At 47.8% G+C, this 15,447-nt stretch overlaps 1 protein-coding gene across 2 annotated transcripts in view; it reads right to left on the minus strand.

The window, feature by feature from the left end:
* CDC42BPB (CDC42 binding protein kinase beta) overlaps positions 1-15,447 on the minus strand; it is a 129,387-nt gene that overhangs the window by 45,344 nt on the left and 68,596 nt on the right. For both annotated transcript variants that reach the window (XM_037984569.2, XM_007987923.3), the window contains exons 6-11: positions 11,441-11,534; positions 8,146-8,346; positions 5,374-5,622; positions 2,727-2,806; positions 517-683; positions 319-438 (exon numbers count right to left, since the gene is read on the minus strand). In XM_037984569.2, coding sequence (XP_037840497.1) covers positions 319-438; positions 517-683; positions 2,727-2,806; positions 5,374-5,622; positions 8,146-8,346; positions 11,441-11,534 — 911 coding nt within the window. The remainder of the gene's footprint in view (positions 1-318; positions 439-516; positions 684-2,726; positions 2,807-5,373; positions 5,623-8,145; positions 8,347-11,440; positions 11,535-15,447) is intronic.

The raw sequence follows: 15,447 nt of genomic DNA on the forward strand, positions 1-15,447 counted from the left end.
ACAAAATTAGCCGGTTGTGGTGGCACATGCCTGTAATTCCAGCTACTTGGGAGGCTGAGGCAAGATAATCGCTTGAACCCGGGAGGTGGAGGTTGCAGTGAGCTGAGATTGCACCACTGCACTCCAGCCTGGGGGACAAAAGCGAAACTCTGTCTAAAAAAAAAAAGAACTGACCAAAATTTCAGAACTCTAAATAAGCTTGCTAAAGTCTAAGCTTTTTTTCTGCTTTCCCACCTTATGAAAAGGACTCTGAAATTCCCTTTTAAGAGGGTAATGACCAAAAACAGAGACTAAGAAGTCATACTTTTTTAAACATACCGGCTATTTTATTCTTCAAGCGTTCGATTTCTTCATTTAGCTTTTTGATTTCTTTATCTCGGTTTGAATTGCTGAGGGCCCGAGATGAGCCGTGGAGGGACTGCACGGTCTGGGTGGACTCTGAGGGATGGAGACACAGCGTGAGGTGCAGCCTGGCTACAGCGCCCCTCCCAGCCCCAGAGCCGACGCCGCCCTCACCTTGCAGCTTCCTGCTCAGCTCCAGCTTCTCCTGTTCCAGCCTCCGAATCCTCCTCTCGTAAGCTTCCATCTGCAGGCTGTGCTCCAGGTCCCGCTGCACATCCTCATCTTTGGTTAATGTGTTGGACTGCATTATGCTCTTCAGAGAGCCTCGATCAGAAAAACAGCTGGGAAATCAAGCAACAGGTTTTGATCTACTGAAAATTCAGCGATTTCATTAGCATTTTCAAACTTCCTGGGGTGAAACGTAGTCTTTTTAAATTGGCAAACAAAAATACCCAAGAAAAGACTTTATTGTTTATGGAGCCAAAGTTAGATAAGTGACCGGATGGTCAAGGACACACTGACAAGGGCACTCCCCACTGCTGGTCAAAGAAAGCGCCTCTGCAAAGGAGAGGAAATGGCATTTCTGAATCATCCCTCACACTTAACTATAAACGCAGAACCAGAAAGCATGGATTTTGCATAAAGCAAGGCTTAAAGGGCAGCCCCAGCTCTTGTCTGGAGGTCAGCAGTGTGCATGGACCATAGAGCTTCCTCGTTTGGCCACCAACTGGCCAAGCAATCCAGGACAGCTCTTTCAATCCTTCTTCCCTTGCAGGCTAAGCCACAAATTCTAGCACTGACCAGCATGCTAAGCCCCCTAACAAGGACCAGACCACTCGATGACGTGCACATCCAAGGCACAGGCTGAAGCCCAGGATGGCTCTCATTTAACAGCTTAATTCTTGGGCTGCTTTAGGAGTTACTCAGTTCTGCTTAGCTCTTTATGTGACAATGAAGTCAGGAAAATTTTGAGCTCCTATGCTGAGTCCCATAAAGGCACCCAGCCCCCTTTACAGAAGACCTGGTGTTTCTCCACAGGTGGCCTGAGGGTGCTGGGCTGCTCTAGCCCTGCGGGGTCTGTCAAGAGGAGAGCTCTAGGCCTGTCTGGCCAAACTACAGCCATGGGCCTGGGACCTGCAAGTGTAACAAGCTCTCAGTGGGCTGGGATGTACCAGAAAGGTCAAGAACCTCTGCACTGGGGGCTGGTAAATCAATACGCCCACCCAGAAAGCCGCCTGCGGGCGGGAAGACAGCAGCAGCCACTTCGGCTTACGGGCTGTTCAACCCCGGCCTCTCACACCAAAAGAGATTTCCTCCAAGCTAGAGTAGAAATATGGGGATGTCGGCCGGGTGTGGTGGCTCATGCCTGTAATCCTGGCACTTTGGGAGGCCAAGGAGGGCAGATCATGAGGTCAGGAGATCGAGATCACCCTGGCCACTATGGTGAAACTCTATCTCTACTAAAATAAGATTAGTCGGGCATGGTGGCGGGCACCTGTAGTCTCAGCTAATCAGGAGACTGGGGCAGGGGAACTGCTAGAACCCAGGAGGCGGAGGTTGCAGTAAGCTGAGATTGCGCCACTGCACTCCAGCCTGGGCGACAGAGCAAGATCCCATCTCAAAAAAAATAAAATTAAAAAAGTATGGGGATATCTCCCTCTCAAGACATTTTCAACTGTGGTTCCAGTTGCCAGAAGACGCTGGGAATCAGATTCTGTGGCACAGTGGGAGCCTCCATTGTCTCATTTCACCTCCCCCACCTCCCTTTCTTCCTAACCCCTCTCCTCTCGGCCCCAGTTTCCTTTTAAAATAGAGGTGGACCATCTCAGGCGACACAAATTTGCAAAGAGGCCCATTTGGGACAGGGGCCCACGGCACACAATCCTTACAAAAGGCAGCAGAGTGCTCTGACGGAAGCCAGCTCTCAGCTGAGCGCGTGTGGCAACTGTTCTGCTTGCTGCGGCCACCGAATGGATCAGAGCTAACCCTGCCAATGGTGGTGGCCTATTGGTCAGGGGTCGGCAAACTACAGCCTCTGGGAGAGATCCTGCCCCGGGCCTGTTTTTGCACCATCATGAGCATGAATGGTTTCAATATTTTTAAAGGGTTGTAAATAGAAGAACATACAACAAAGGCCATGAAACCTGAATTCTTTACGACCTTGATATCTGTAGAGAAAAAGCCTGCAGCCTTGCTATGGTAACACCTGTAGTCATTAGGTGTGTATATTTTAAGAACAAAAACCCATCTCCATCTCCCTTAAGTAATGGCCTCCCAGCACACACCCCACCCACCAGCCTGCTCCTAGGGACAGAGTGTGGTGTCTGACTGTTCATCTACCACAAGGGAAGGCTCTCCCTGGGGAATGATACAACCAGACGTACCTTTCTGTTGTGAATGTAAAACCAATGAATGGCAAATGTAATCCAGAAAAGCCTGTGTGAGAACCAGGAGGTAATATTTCCTGCATAAGAACATACACAACACAAATGAAATCTACATTCAAACCAACAGGTAAAAAGAGGAACGATGGTTATAGTCATGGTGACGGGAGGCACTGGGCAGAACACGTGGCCTTGGAGAATGCAGACTCCATGATGTCCTCTGCAGGGGAGCTGAGTATGGCAGATCTGTCTTTCTCGAGCCTGGCCCCGTTCACTGTATGTACAATAAAGCTCACAGGATACATGCACTGATTTTGATGATGACAATGGCGCAGGCCGTTACCAGGTTAGTGATTTTCAAAGACTTCTTAAAGCCACAGAATCCATTGCTTAACACAACTGTGTGCAGAGTTCAACAGTGTGGACAGGCATGCCCCTCTGAGGACACAGGACAGAGCCTGGGGACTCTCAGGTTCTTGACCTGAGACAAGAGGCCCCAAGGCAAAAAGGAACCCAAAGGTAGACTATTTTAGATAAGTTTATTACAACTCTGTTTTTCATTCTGAGGATCTTTCTTTATTAAAAACGATAACCAGGGGCCAGGCACAGTGGCTCATGCCTGTAGTCCCAGCACTTTGGGAGGCTGAGGCGGGTGGACTGCTTGAGACCAGGAGTTCAAGACCAGCCTAGGCCAACATGGTGAAACCCTGTCTCTACTAAAAATACAAAAATTAGCTGGATGTGGCGGCTTGCGCCTGTAATCCCAGCTACTCAAGAGGCCAAAGCTCGAGACTTGATTGAGCATGGGAGGCTGAGGTTGCAGTGAGCTGAGGCTGCATCACTGTACTCCAGCCTGGGTGACAGAACAAGACCAGGCTCAAAAAATAAAAAATATAAGCAAAGGTCTTCATCTGGGAAATTTCAGTGTGGAAGGAGTTGGAGTCTGGAGTTAGAGTCTAAGAAAACAATCCTTTCAACGACAACAATACCTCTTTCTCAGCCTTTTCTCCATGTGGTCTCAAGTTCAGCCCTTATTTTGAATGTGAAGCCATCAAAGCAAGTATTCAGCGCAAATAGATTTAACTTTTCTTTTTTTGAGATGGAGTCTCGTTCTGTCACCTAGGCCGGAATGCAGTGGCGTATTCTCGGGCACTGCAACCTCCACCTCTTGGGTTCAAGCAATTCTCCTGCCTCAGCCTCCCAAGTAGCTGGATTACAGGCATCTGCTATCATGCCCGGCTAATTTTTGTATTTTTAGCAGAGATGGGGTTTCACCATGTTGGCCAAGCTGGTCTCGAACTCCTGACCTCGTGATCCGCCCGCCTCACCCTCCCAAAGTGCTGGGACTACAGGGGTGAGTCACCGTTCCCGGCCCAGACAGAACTTTTCCATGGCCCTACAAGGGGTACTTCATAGTTCCTAAGAACCTCTGTTCCTCCCGTCAAACTACTAGGAGTTTCCCCAGGTTCATGGCCACTCATTTCGAGAGGTCCTGGGAATGAAACACACAGAGTGAATGATGATGCTTCAGTGTAAGAAACTCTCTCAATTAACAAGCAACAAAGAAGATTTTCCTTTTATTTGGTTAAACCTCAGTTTGTCTATCCCCAGACAAGTCACACATGTATGGGTTTGATGAGAACAAAAGAATTTTATGAGATATGAGCAAAATTCGCCAGGACCAAAGGTACCGGCTAATGCATCAAAGAGGCCCTGTCAGAGCCGATGGGGACACCAGACGAGTCCCACGGCCAGAACACAACTCTGAAAATCCTGATCTTAAACATCAGTGCGGAGACTTGACATCTGTCATCATCATCTTTGTTCTCAACTCCTGCTGTATAAAGAAACATCAATGCAGACACAAAGCACTGTAATGTTAGAAAGATTTAACGTGCTCTCACGTGCAGGGAAAAGATCAGGAACTGAGAGGCCGCCACACTGCCTATGGGACTGTAGGCTGAGCTCATGTCTTGGCGTCTTTCAACCTAAAAAACCTAAAATGCGGTGACAGGGTTGCAGTGAAGCTCTAATACAATGATGTATGTGACACTGCTTTGAAAAGTATCAAGTAGGCCGGGCACGGTGGCTCACACCTGTAATCCCAGCACTTTGGGAGGCAGAGGTGGGTGGATCATGTGGTCAGGAGATCGAGACTATCCTGGCCAACGTGGTGAAACCCTGTCTCTACTATAAACACAAAAATTAGCTGTGTGCGGTGGTGCATGCCTGTAATCCCAGCTACTCGGGAGGCTGAGGCAGGAGAATGGCTTAAACCAGGGAGTCAGAGGTTGCAGAGAGCTGAGATCGCACCACTGCACTCCAGCCTGGTGACAGAGCAAGACTCTGCCTCAAAAAAAAAAAAAAAAAAGTATCAAGTACCGTGAAAGTAAAAGCAAAAGTATTTCTGTTGAGTTCCAAAACTTTAAAAGAGTTGTTTAACTCAATTTTACTCAAACTGAGTCATCCATCATTTTTTAAAGGAATATTAACGACCCAGCTGAAGACTGGAATAAAAAGCACACTGAGTCTTAAGAGGCAAATTTCACAGCTTTATGCCGTACTGACTTGATAAGCAACGCGCTCAGCACAGCACCGCATGTCAGGCCCATAGCCAGCAAGCCTGACACCAGTGCTTCCCACTCACCGTGTTTCTCAGCACATCGTCGTCCACGTCAAAGTTGGATGTGTCAGAGGGACTGCTCACGTCGGGAATGTAAGGTGCTTCTAGGTTTCGTATATTTTCCCAATTTAGACCTTCAAAAAACGCATGCTTTTTGAAATCCTCTATTCCATTCTGCCCCAGCCGGCGCTCTCTACTGCAGATCAGTCTCTGGATGAGGTCCTTCGCTTCTTCAGAAACATCCGTGACATGGGACGGGAACTGGAATCGCTCCTGCAAGGGGTGGCAAAAACACCGGTGGACAGGTGGACGCATTCAGAGAGTTTAAGGTGTACGGACATCATAGGAAACAAAGTAGAAATGGCAGCTCCAAAGCAGGTCGCTTTTTATTTCATGGGAACGAAATGCAATCCAAAGCTAATAAATCTCCATTTCCAAAAGGCAAACAAGAAAACCAGTGGTCCTTCAGGTTTTACTCGTTGTAGACTTGGGACCACATTGCAAGTAAATGATACATTTTTACCTATGGAGGTGGCAAGGAATGTGGGAAACACGCCGTGCGTGGCAAGAGGGACAGGCGCAGCCCCGTCAGAATGCACAGTGTAAGCGTCACGGCAGTTCCGCTTCTGGAAACTCACATTACGAAAGCAGTGGCTAAGAGGAAACACAACATGCACTGTATTCTGACCAAGAAAACTGCAAATTACCTCCATGCCCATCAAAAAGGAGACTCGTTAAAAAAGATACTGGTTGGGCACAGTAACTCGCGCCTGTAATCCCAGCACTTTGGAAGGCCAAGGCAGGCAGATCACCTGAGGTCAGGAGTTCCAGACCATCCTGACCAACAAGGTGAAACCCCATCTCTACTAAAAATACAAAAATTACCAGGCATGGTGGCAGCCTGTAATCCCAGCTACTTGGGAGGCTGAGGCAGGAGAATCGCTTAAACTCGGGAGGTGCAAGTTGCAGTGAGCCAAGACCACGCCACTGCACTCCAGCCTGGGTGACAAGGGCAAGATTCCATCTCAAAACAAAAAAGATGGGGCACAAAAAAAAAGGAACATGTCCGTGTGCTGATATAGAAAGACACCAAAGATACAATGACAAAAAACTGTTTATATGTAACATGATGCCACATATCTAAACACACACACATGCACACGTGCGCACACACACGTGCTTAGGTCTGCTGAGGCCACACACCCTCACGGTAGAGTGGGCTAAGAGCTGAGCCACCACCTTTGCCATCTACAGAAACAACAATGTCACCTGCTTCACGAGGTGCCTGACCCAAGCGCCCACAGGTGGTCAGCACTCAGTGACTGCTGGCAGGCTCTTAGTAATAATTAAGTCCCAATTGTTACTTTAACAGAATTGGTCACTAAGAAGTGGATGAGGAGATTTTCATTACCTATAATACGCATTTTTGCATTGTCTGAAGTTTTTATAGGGGGTATATATTAATTTATAAATAAAAAATATGCTTCTACTTTGGGAAAAACATTTTTTAAAACTGTTTAACTTTTGCTTTGATTTGGAGTTAAATGGAAAACCAGTTACCACTTTAGTGTTAATCTGCTCACTATGAGAGCAAACTGTGGGAGACACTGGCTGGAGGACAGGCCGTCACTCAATCAGGATCATCCTGGGATCTGCGTGTGCACAGGAGGGGAACACTATGAGCATGCTGGTAGAGAGGGTGAAATCGGCATTAGAAAGACACATGACTCTCCAGGCGAGACGGCTCACGCCTGTAATCTCTGCACTTTGGGAGGCCGAGGCGAGTGGACTGCCTGAGGTCAGGAGTTTGAGACTAGCCTTGCTAACATGGTGAAACCCTGTCTCTACTAAAAATACAAAAAAATTAGCCAGGTGTGGGGGCAGGCACCTATAATCCCAGCTACTCAGGAAACTGAGGCAGGAGAATTGCTTGAACCTGGGAGGTATAGCCGAGACTGCAGCATTGCACTCCAGCCTGGGCGACAAGAGCAAAACTCTGATTAAAAAGAAAAGAAAAGAAAAGAAAAAAAGGCAGGAGAATGGCTTGAACCCAGGAGGTAGAGGTTGCAGTGAGCCGAGATTGCGCCATTGCACTCCAGCCTGGGTGACAGAGTGAGACTCCGTCTCAAAAAAGAAAGACAAATGACTAAGGAAAATTTTTTAAAAGAAATAAAAAATATCAGATAGAAGAGAAAATGATAAAAAGGAAAACAAAAGAGGTGGAGAGAGGTGACATGGAAATAAGAAAGTGAACAGTTTGGAAAGGGAAGGAGGAGAAGAGGAAACAGGATGGGGAGGATGAAGGGCTCCACCATCTGGAGACATGTGATCATTTACAGGGACTGATTTCTGGGGAACAGACTTGAGAATCAAAGTTGACATCTAACCAGTGAGTCTAGAGCCACATGACAAGGGCCCACCTGGACCCCCCACTGGCTAACCCCGGGCGCCTCACTCCACACGCCTATGCAGACGACACGTCTGTCTACAGAAACCTGCCTCCCCTCCAGGAAGCCAGCTCGGAGTAGGCCAGCATCCTTCCCCTGAGAGTGGGGGTGGGCATCACCCTTAGAACCTCCTTCCCCTTCCTCTGGCGTCCACATCTCCTGGTGTCGACCCCACCTCCGGATGCCTTCTCCAATGTCTACTCCAGTCCGCCTGTCCTCAGTTTGGTCTAAACCCTGACATCTCTTCCTGAACTGCTCGCGTCGCCGCCTAATGGATCTTCCTGCACTAGTTGTGCTCTCTGTACTTTAGGCCTGAGCCAGGTACCAAAATAAAAATGCAACGTCTTACTTCATGGTTCATGATCTTCCCGTAGGTCTCCACGAGTGACTCCGCATAAAACGGCGTTTCTCCATAGAGCATCTCATACATGCAGACCCCCAGAGACCACCAGTCACACTCAGGCCCGTATTTGCCCATGCCGTCCTCCATAGCCTGCAGGATCTCCGGCGAGATGTAGTCAGGGGTGCCCACGGCCACGGAGGACTGTACCTTAGGGGAGAAGGAGGTGCTGAAGGAAACCCTAGGGCATCTCCAATCACATATTTCCAACTACTTTCTCTATAATATAGCGGAGGCAGAAAATGAAATAATTATAGAATAAAACTGATGAATGTGTTTTTTAAACCCAGTAATTCAAGCTGAGTATAGTGGCTCCAGTCTGTAGCCTCAGCTTCTTAGGAGGTTGAGGCAGGAGAAGAGCTTGAGCCTAGGAGCTCAAGGCCAACACGGGCAACATGGTCCCCAACTCTGTCTCTAACGAAACAAAACAGAATCTAAAAACCTCAATAATGTAAAATTCAATGCAAATAAATATTCTCTTGAAGCACTAAACATTATGCAGCTCCCAGAACACATGAAACTCTTGTACACATGGTCTGTCAATACCCAAATACCAGCCACAGCCCCAAACAGCGCCTCTTCAATCCCCCAGGGTTGGCATTTCCCACTCTCTGTGGCTGCTCCCCGTGTGATGCGGGGCCACGCGTGCACGGCCGGCCTTTCTGATCTTCACGTGCAGCGTGCAGGGACTCTTGTGCAGGGTCTCTTGTTAGAACAGAGACCCCGGTGGGGCCCAAGAGGCTGCATTTCTAACAAGCTTCTGGGGGTGCTAAGGCTGCTCACCTGCAGCCCACCCTGTGGTCGTCCTCATGGGAACATGCAGAAGTTGGTCCAGGCATTAGCTGGGTGCTCAGGCATTCCCTGGACAGGGAACCAGCAGGCTAAGACCGCTCCTACCCCCGCCAAAGGGAGAAAATAGCTCCCCTGCTATCCACATTAGCAGGCCCGTGCCAGAGCACAGTGACACCTCTGCAGAAAGCTGTGAGGGCATGGGTCACCGCAGAACAAGCAGGAGGAGCCTGGCGAAGCTGAGAAATCATCTACCCAGAGAGTACGACGGAGAGCACAGGGCCATCCCCAGGGGCTGAGTCTGAGGCTCAGGCAGGAACTGGAGACAATCACCACAGGCCTGTCTGGGGAAGGCCAGGCTCTCCCGAGGGTCCCCTCTGGGAAGAGAGAAACAGGGCCCAAGCAGCACCCCGGAGCCAGTGGTGTGAGAACCGCTCAGGCTGAATGATCAGCAGAGAACTCCGCCTCCATCACTTCCCTACACAAATGCGTGGCCAGACCACAGGAGCTCCTACAGACAGCAGGACCACTGGGGTGCTGGGCAGTGACTCCATGATGAACGACCACTGTGACAGGGTGGAGTGGAGGTGAGGAGGGCAACCCGTGCTCTGGTTATACTGTGACGGGGTGGTGTGGTCTGGTTATACAGTGACGGGGTGGTGTGGAGGTGAGGAGGGTAACCCGTGCTCTGGTTATACCGTGACGGGGTGGTGTGGTCTGGTTATACCATGATAGGGTGGAGTGGAGGCGAGGAGGGTAACCTGTGCTCTGGTTATACCGTGATGGGGTGGTGTGGAGGTGAGGAGGGTAACTCGTGCTCTGGTTATACTGTGACGGGGTGGAGTGGAGGTGAGGAGGGCAATCCGTGCTCTGGTTATACTGTGACGGGGTGGTGTGGCGGTGAGGAGGGTAACCCGTGCTCTGGTTATACCGTGACGGGGTGGTGTGGTCTGGTTATACCATGATGGGGTGGAGTGGAGGCGAGGAGGGTAACTCGTGCTCTGGTTATACTGTGACGGGGTGGAGTGGTGGTGAGGAGGGCAACCCGTGCTCTGGTTATACTGTGATGGGGTGGTGTGGTCTGGTTATACAGTGACGGGGTGGTGTGGAGGTGAGGAGGGTAACTCGTGCTCTGGTTATACTGTGACGGGGTGGAGTGGTGGTGAGGAGGGTAACCCGTGCTCTGGTTATACCGTGATGGGGTGGTGTGGTCTGGTTATACCATGATGGGGTGGAGTGGAGGTGAGGAGGGTAACCCGTGCTCTGGTTATACCATGATGGGGTGGAGTGGAGGTGAGGAGGGTAACTCGTGCTCTGGTTATACAGTGATGGGGTGGAGTGGAGGCGAGGAGGGTAACCTGTGCTCTGGTTATACCGTGATGGGGTGGTGTGGTCCGGTTATACTGTGATGGGGTGGTGTGGAGGTGAGGAGGGTAACCCATGTTCTGGTTCAGACCTGTTCTAGTCACTGGAAGACTGGAGTGGAGGACAGCACCCGCCTACCAATTAATCAATATGTGGTCAAGACTTAAAACAAGAGACTGGCTTTGTGGAATGAAAATGAGCAAATTGCATTACTCCTTATAAAACACTGTCAACTGAAGCCAGTTATACATGGGTTCTTCTACTACTGCTTGAAAATCCACTAGTAGGAAAGAAAGGGATTGCTCTCTTTCGGAAAAGTATTTTATGTTAGACCTTATGATAAGTGCAGGTTTTAAAGAAGAAAAGGCTCCAAACTTGTAAGAACAAAACTGCAACAGTGGCCACAGACGCAGTGAAAGCAGTTTGCTGGAAGCAGCTGCCAATAGGGTGTGAGCAGACCTGAGACTGCCCCCATCGGGCTACTCAGCCATGCTGCTGGTCTGACTGTGCGCTGGAGACCACAGGGGCCTGTGGCCCGAGCCTGAGTCTCCTGGTGACAGCCGGTCCGGGGCAGCCTCTTGTTCTCCCCTGCTGGCAGGAGTGTCAGCCGGCCCCGTAACACTGAGCACCAGGACTCTGTTTCTAGGTCTACAACACCCACAGAGAGGAAACCCCTAGCAGGAAGTTACCTGCCCAAACACAAGTGAGAAAATACAGTTACATGGTTAATGCCTGCCCACCCGACCAGCCTGGACAGGGCACTTTAAGGAAGAAGCAGAGAGTGCCCTCAATCTGCTATAGGACTGGCATACTTTTAGCCACCTTGGGATTGAGGCAACCTGACAACTCCCATTCTGGAAGGCACACATATTATTTTCGTAAACATAAAAAGCAATAAAGATGCTTTCCAACTTAATTTTTATTTGGGAAACGAAACTCCCCAAATAGAAAATTTCAACTATCTCCAAAATTGATTCGTTTTCTTAATTAATGTACTTGGTTTCTTCATTGTACCTCAAATTGAAAACTTCCCTTCTAACTACAAGTCAAACCCAAAACCAAATGGAAAATCTCCAACAAAAATACCTACAGTTCCATCATCATTCATCTTCAAACATGATCCAAAGTCAGCCAGGCGGATATGACCATTCACGTCCAAAAGGACATTGTCAGGTTTAATGTCTCTGTTAGTAAAATAAATACACAAATTAACCATCTCCATGCAACACATTAGGTAGGTCAAAGCCCTTAACTCGTGGTGATCAGATGAAGAAATGCTAATAGCCTCTTGTGAACAGCTGTCACCATCCAGTACAAATGCCTGTGTATGACATTTATCTGGCACAATGGCGGCCGAAGTCATATCACTGCCCCTCGTTTAGTCCCCAATTACCTTGGCGAGGCCTTGTGACGATTCCTACTCGTCTTCCCACCCAGCTAATGAACCCCTCCTGAGCATCTCCTTGGTGCCAGGCACTGTTCTCCAGCCCACCCACCTATGCACGTGACAACGCTGCCTCTGCCTTCATGAAGCCTGCACACGAACCGAGGTGTGGCAAACACAAATAGGCACTGCTGTCTCAGGCAGGCTCACACGGTGCAAGCTCTGTGCTGAGTACCATGGAAAACAGGAATGGGACAAAGGGACAGAGGGACACATGTGGAGGGAGCTGGCTGGTGGCTGCCACACAGAGAGACGGCAGTGGCCAGATGAGGTCCAGGAGGCAGGTGGTGATCTGGGGGAAGACTGCTGCAAACCGCCCCATACCCCCAAAACTGCACTTTATAGATGAAGACATGGAAGCTGAGCCAACTGCCCACAGTTACAGAGCAGTGTGTGCTGGAGCAGGAACATAAACACAGGTCTGTCCCACTAATGCCTGTTTCTGAACTACTTTCTGTGTGCTCCCAAACACATGTGTGGGTGCGGGGCACCTCGGAGCATAAACGTTTTTTTCTGGCAGAATAAGCTTACGTGACTGAACAGTATGAATGCTAACAAACTTTAAAAACAAAGAAAGATGTTCAGCAAAAGACAAGTACAAGTATGTTCCCAGCGGCACCACTTGTAGCAGCCAAAAGGTAGAAACAATCTAAATCTCCGCCTCCAAGAGAATGGGTAAGTAAGCTAGGCTATACTCACGATTGGACACCACACCCCAATGAGAACAGATGGGTACCAACTACCCTAGCCACATGAATCAATCTCACACAAACATGGGCAGATGACAATTCTTACCTTAAAACCAGAAACAAAAACACAAAGCAAAAGAAATCCTAGCATATAACACTCCAAACTGAAATAAAATACCCTCAAATAAACATTCAGGAATACGAAAAAGAAAACAAAACAAAATCCCACAATCACACACACACACACACACACACACACACACACACACACGGCTAAGTGCAGTAGCTCACAAACTATAATCCCAGCACTTTGGGAGGCTGAGGCAAGAGAACTGCTTGAACATTGGGAGGTGGAGGCTGTAGTGACTGTGACTGCACCACTGCATTCTAGCCTGGGCGACAGAGCAAGACCCTGTCTCAAAACACAAAAACAAACACACACACACGCACAAACACGCACATGCACTCACTAGACAAAAGCATGCAGAAAAGAAGAGCTGATTTAACTTAGGGAAGAAACAGAAGAAACAAAAAATCTTATCAGAAATGAAGATCAAATTATAAGAGGTCCAAACAAGAATAAATTGAAACAAAAATCTAATGGAAAATTGAAGAAAGGGAAGAAAAGATCTAGAAGAATAAAATGAGGTAAAAAAAGAAGGAAAAGCAGTCAGATAGGAAGCAGCCAGAGGCTGAAGTGGGAGACAGGCAAAGAAGGCCCAACAGGTGCATAACTGGAGTCCCTGAAAGAAATCAAAACAAAACATGACTAACATCTAACTACAATCCAAGATAACTTTCCAAAAATTAAAAAAAAAAACACAAAAAACCTGCATCTAGAATGAGAGGGCCCATTAAAGATTAAAAAAAAAAAGAAAGAAAATATCAACATCCTCTTTTTTGAAGCCAGCCAAGTTGATATTGATGTTCATATGATAAGAAAAGCCAGAAAAACCCTGAAGAGTGAGCTGTGATGGGGGGATCAGGCCCAGATGATTTCAAAACACACTACACAGCCTCCCTAGTTAAAGCAGTGTGGTGCTAGTGTGTGCAGAGGCAGAGAGAAAATGGAATAGAGTAGAATGTCTAGAAACAAACCAACTACATAAAGAAATCAAGTACAGGACAAAGATAATACAAATCACTGGGGCAAAGATAGACTTAATAAGTTGGTGGTGTGACAACTGGAGAGCCATTTAAAGATAAAATCAGGGCCGGGCACAGTGGCTCCTGTCATCCCATCACTTTGTGAGGCTGAGGCAGATGGATCACAAGGTCAGGAGATCGAGACCATCCTGGCTAACACGGTGAAACCCCATCTCTACTAAAAATACAAAAAACTAGCCGGGCGAGGTGGCGGGCGCCTGTAGTCCCAGCTACTCGGGAGGCTGAGGCAGGAGAATGGCGTGAACCTGGGAGGCGGAGCTTGCAGTGAGCTGAGATCGAGCCACTGCACTCCAGCCTGGGCGACAGAGCGAGACTCCGACTCAAAAAAAAAAACAACACACACACACACACACAAAAACAACCCCATAAAATTAGAACGCTTCCTTGTGCCATATATAAGAACAAACCTGAAACAGACCTAAGATCCACACGGAACAGACTAAACTATATGAATGAAAAACTAAAAATACTGAAAAACAAAACAAAACAACCCCTCCCCCGCCAAAAAAAAACCCAACACATGGGTTTTCTTTTTCTGGGGGTAAGAAAAGGATTTCTCATTCAATTACATACAAAAATTTAAAAAAATCTGTGTGGCAAAAAACCACAATGAACCACATCAAAAAACAAATGGTAAACTGGGGAAAAATATTTGTAATATATATCACAAATGAAAGGCAAATACTTTTTTAAGAATTGGGGGAAAAAAGCCCAGAAATCCATAAGAAAAGGGTAAAACCCATGAAACAACTCACACAGGCCTGCACACAAAAATACAAACATGATGGTCAACATCACGAGAAAGGTGAAAAAGAAAACTACAATTGTATACCATCTCTCACCCATCAGAGGGCAAAAATACAAAAGTCTGAAAATACACGGTTGGCAAAGCTGCAAGGAAAACATAAAAAAGAATGAAGAAGCAGGCTGGGTGTGGTGGCTCACGCCTGTAATCCCAGCACTTTGGAAGGCCAAGGCAGGCAGATCGCCTGAGGTCGGGAATTCAAGACCAGCCTGACCAACATGGAGAAACCCCATCTCTACTACAAATACAAAATTATCTGGGCGTGGGGGCAGGCGCCTGTAATCCCAGTTACTCAGGAGGCTGAGGCAGGAGAATCACTTGAACCCAGGAGGCAGAGGTTGCGGTGAGCCGAGATCACACCCCACTACACTCCAGCCTGGGCAACAAGAGCGAAACTCCGTTTCAAAAAAAAAAAAAAGAATGAAGAGCTCCATGAATTGATATAGAATGATTTATAGGATACATCACTGAAGATTTTAAAGATGCAAAGCACACATTTAGCATACCATCTTTTGCTTAACAAAGGAGAAACAAGAAAACGTCTGCACGGATGACAGCAGAAGACAGCAGACTGGCTACTGATCCTGGGTTGCCGGCGGAGGTGGGCAGGATAAGGAAGGGGCGACCGCTTCTCTGAGTACAACTTCATGCAGTTTTGGTGTTTTGGAAGCATGCTAACATCCTACATAGTCAAAGAATAAAACTGAATCAACAAAGGCGGAAGGGAAGTCTAAAATGGAAAACTGATTCAAACCAATGAATCCAACTGTATTTCAAATAAATAACAACAGTGAAGGGGCAGCTGGGGTTAAAACAAAACAAAACAAATCTAAGTGACTTATAAACAAAGAATTACTGCAGGCGAGGGGTGCGGTCCCAATGAGATGGGGGAGAACTGCACACAGACCCAGAACTCTTTTTGGCAGGTTTGTTTCTGTGATGGCATGGGCAGAGCAATTCTAAAACTATTTTAGACACATCACAGGACTGAG

Source organism: Chlorocebus sabaeus, chromosome 24 (assembly GCF_047675955.1).
Source record: "Chlorocebus sabaeus isolate Y175 chromosome 24, mChlSab1.0.hap1, whole genome shotgun sequence".
Taxonomy (NCBI): domain Eukaryota; kingdom Metazoa; phylum Chordata; class Mammalia; order Primates; family Cercopithecidae; genus Chlorocebus; species Chlorocebus sabaeus.